This window comes from Propithecus coquereli, unplaced genomic scaffold (assembly GCF_000956105.1).
Source record: "Propithecus coquereli isolate 6110/MARCELLA unplaced genomic scaffold, Pcoq_1.0 Scaffold56, whole genome shotgun sequence".
In the NCBI taxonomy this organism is placed as follows: Eukaryota; Metazoa; Chordata; class Mammalia; order Primates; family Indriidae; genus Propithecus; species Propithecus coquereli.
This window is the reverse complement of record NW_012151507.1, coordinates 6732345-6735382: the sequence shown is the minus strand read 5'-3', so window position 1 is coordinate 6735382 and position 3038 is coordinate 6732345. Positions and strand designations below refer to the sequence as shown.

The window sequence follows — 3038 nt, the reverse complement described above, 5'->3', positions numbered from 1 at the left end:
AATAAATTCTAGTATTTTATAGTACAGTAAGGAAATTATAGTTAATAAGGGTTTATTGTATATTTCAAAACAGCTACAGGAGAATTGTGATGTTCCCAACACAAAGAAAAGATAAATGTTTGAGGTGATGGATATTCCAATTACCCTTATTTGATCATTACACATTGTATACATGTGTGAAAATATCAAATGTACCTCCAAAATATGAACAGCTATGATATATCAATAAAAAAATCAAAAACCCAAATACATAATAGAAAATTTGACATTTGACATTTTTCATGCTATCAAATGACTTTTTTGAATAAAAAACACAACAATAAGCATCACAAAAAAATTAAAACGACAATGTAAGCATGATTAACTACTTCTGAACTTTTATGTTTATAATTTGTTTAAGTTTTAGGTCATTTACTAGTGAGACTCAGCAGGTCCTAAAGATTTTAAGAAAAATATTACAAGAGAAAAAACTTAAAATTGAGAAAATTTTGTATAATAACATTTTCTATGAATTAAGGAAAGTTATTCAGGCTGTTATTATGCTTGTTCTTATTATGCCTGTTCTTATTATGCCTGTTCTTATGCCTGTTATTCAGGCATAAGAATGGAATACTTTCAACCAGCAACTAGAACACTAGTGATCTATTGGGTATAAGAAACCATTGGCCAAAATTAACAAACTTTAGATGGCTCTGTAAAGTGAGAGGGTGTATGCCATTTATTTGTGGATAATACTCAGAAACAAAAAGGAAGGAACATTATTTTCAAGGTGATTGATGAATCATGTTTACATTCGGGGTTCCCTTTCCTTTTAAATATTAGTTTTGGAGAATGGGACCCTTTGATCCAAAGGGAAGAAGATGAAACTGTTCTTACAGTCTCAGCTCTCTGCACTACTGACTTTGGCCTATTGGGAAGTGTCTTATTTTCTGTTTGAGCCAAAGATAGGCCTCTGTAGTTTATAGTTCATTGATGATGGAACTCCCTCTGGTTCTGGCAAGGCTTTGGCCACCAAATCTGGCTATACTTGAACAGGCATTATTAGAACTAATTGCCATTTTAAACTGTGTCTTTTTATACCTTCAGCAAACCTTTTATTAAGGGTGGAGGAACAGCCAAGCATTGTGCTGAGAACTGGGGATATAATGATAAAATCAATTCCCTTTGAGGAGTTCATGGTTAAGCAGAAAGCAGATGTATAAACAAATAATTACTATAAGGTGGGATGAGGTACAGTGGTAGCTCAGAGCAGAGATAAGCCAACTTTGCCTGGAGGTGTTGGGCATGCTCAGGAATGGTTTCATAGGAGGGCAATATTTGTCCTGAGTCTTGAAGTCGTGAATGCCTAGCAAAGCAGGAGAGTTGAGGGGTGGGACATGGCAGGCAATATGGTGATCACAGTGTCAGGTGTTACTGTTACCATGTTTCTGGGATACTTACCCTTACCCCCTATGTTAAGTAACAGAAATACTTTATGCCTGAAATACTGTTATTTTTATATGTATAATAGTATTATTTGATATTCTAAAAAATATGAAATTTTAATCATTTATGGGTTGAGAACAATATCATTGATTTAATTGCTCAATGTATACAAAAAGGCAAACTGAAGTGTACAACTTTAGATGACCTACATTGTGATATTGCAGAATTTCTGTTGTAAGAAAAATACTGAAGTTCAAAGACCTCCCAAACAAGTCTAATGTGAACTCTATGGTTTTGAAATTGGTCAGGAAACTGTCATGTAATCTCCTTCTATACATGAGGAAATTAAAAAAGACAAATGTGAACCAACAATGTTTTCTTTGGAAAGAAAAAGTATAGCTTACTCTCATAAAAAGGCTGCTGTGCTAGTTAAAAAGCAAAAAGCTGTTCAAAGAGATATCTCTATTTTCAAATTAGAGATGGGATAATTTGAAGGAAAATATTTTCTTTTCATTACAATTATACCTCATGGTAATCACCTTAGAAAGTCTAAGAAATAACTTTCTAATTTGATAGGTCATAATTTCTTTCCAAAGAATATATACATACACAAGTATGTGTGTACACGCACATGAATATATATGTATATAACAGTTGTACTAATTTGTATGCTTGTGTTAACAATAATGCTGGAGTAATTAGAGTTTGATGAAAATTCCTTAAAGTTATAGGTCCAGTTGTGTTCCAAAGTAGATGACTGCTAGGGAGATTGCTATCTTCCTTAGAAGATGTCGAAGAGCTCAGGCTTCAGACAGTCTGTGTTGGTATCTTGCTTCCATCATTTACTGGCTGTGGTCCTTGGTCAAGTTTCTTGACCTCTCTGGACTTTGGTTTCCTAATTTATAAAATGAGGATTATAATAGTTCTGACATCATACTGGTTTTATGAAACTAAATGAGTTTCCTATATGTAAAGCACTTAGAATAGTGCCTGGTTCATAGTTATTGTTCAGTACTTGATTACCATTATGACCTTCTCAGACATAAAATAGCCTAAAACAGTGTAATCTATTTGATCTGATCATCTTCATTCTGTTTATTAGGGTATACACTCTTACACTGTGCTGCAGCCTGGGGTCGTTTGGAAACTTTGAAAGCACTAGTGGAACTGGATGTTGACATAGAAGCTTTGAACTTCCGGGAAGAAAGAGCTCGAGATGTGGCTGCTCGGTATTCCCAGGCTGAGTGTGTTGAGTTCCTGGACTGGGCGGGTGAGTACACTAAGTGTTAGCAAACTGACTGATGGGATGGATTTTTCTCCTATGGGTTATAGGCTATGTTACCTTCCATTGAGATGATTTATTTGTAGATACAACCACAGTCACAGTAGGCAATAATATATGAAATCTACCAATTTTTTTCTATTTTGCTATCGGCCTTAAACATTGTACATATTGGAACTGTACATATTGGAAGATTGTTGATTCACCAACTTCTAACAATTTCACCACTAATTTTCTGTAAGAATATATGTACAATATCTGTTCAAGGCCATTTTTTGAGAGACCCAGGCAAAGTGGACCATTGCCTAAATGTTTAAAAATAGCATATTTG

At 34.3% G+C, this 3038-nt stretch overlaps 1 protein-coding gene across 1 annotated transcript in view; it reads left to right on the top strand.

Annotated features, from left to right (window-relative positions):
• Positions 1-3038, top strand: part of ANKRD45 (ankyrin repeat domain 45) — a 40504-nt gene that overhangs the window by 7405 nt on the left and 30061 nt on the right. Inside the window, exon 2 of the mRNA XM_012657750.1 lies at positions 2528-2695. Coding sequence (XP_012513204.1) covers positions 2528-2695 — 168 coding nt within the window. The remainder of the gene's footprint in view (positions 1-2527; positions 2696-3038) is intronic.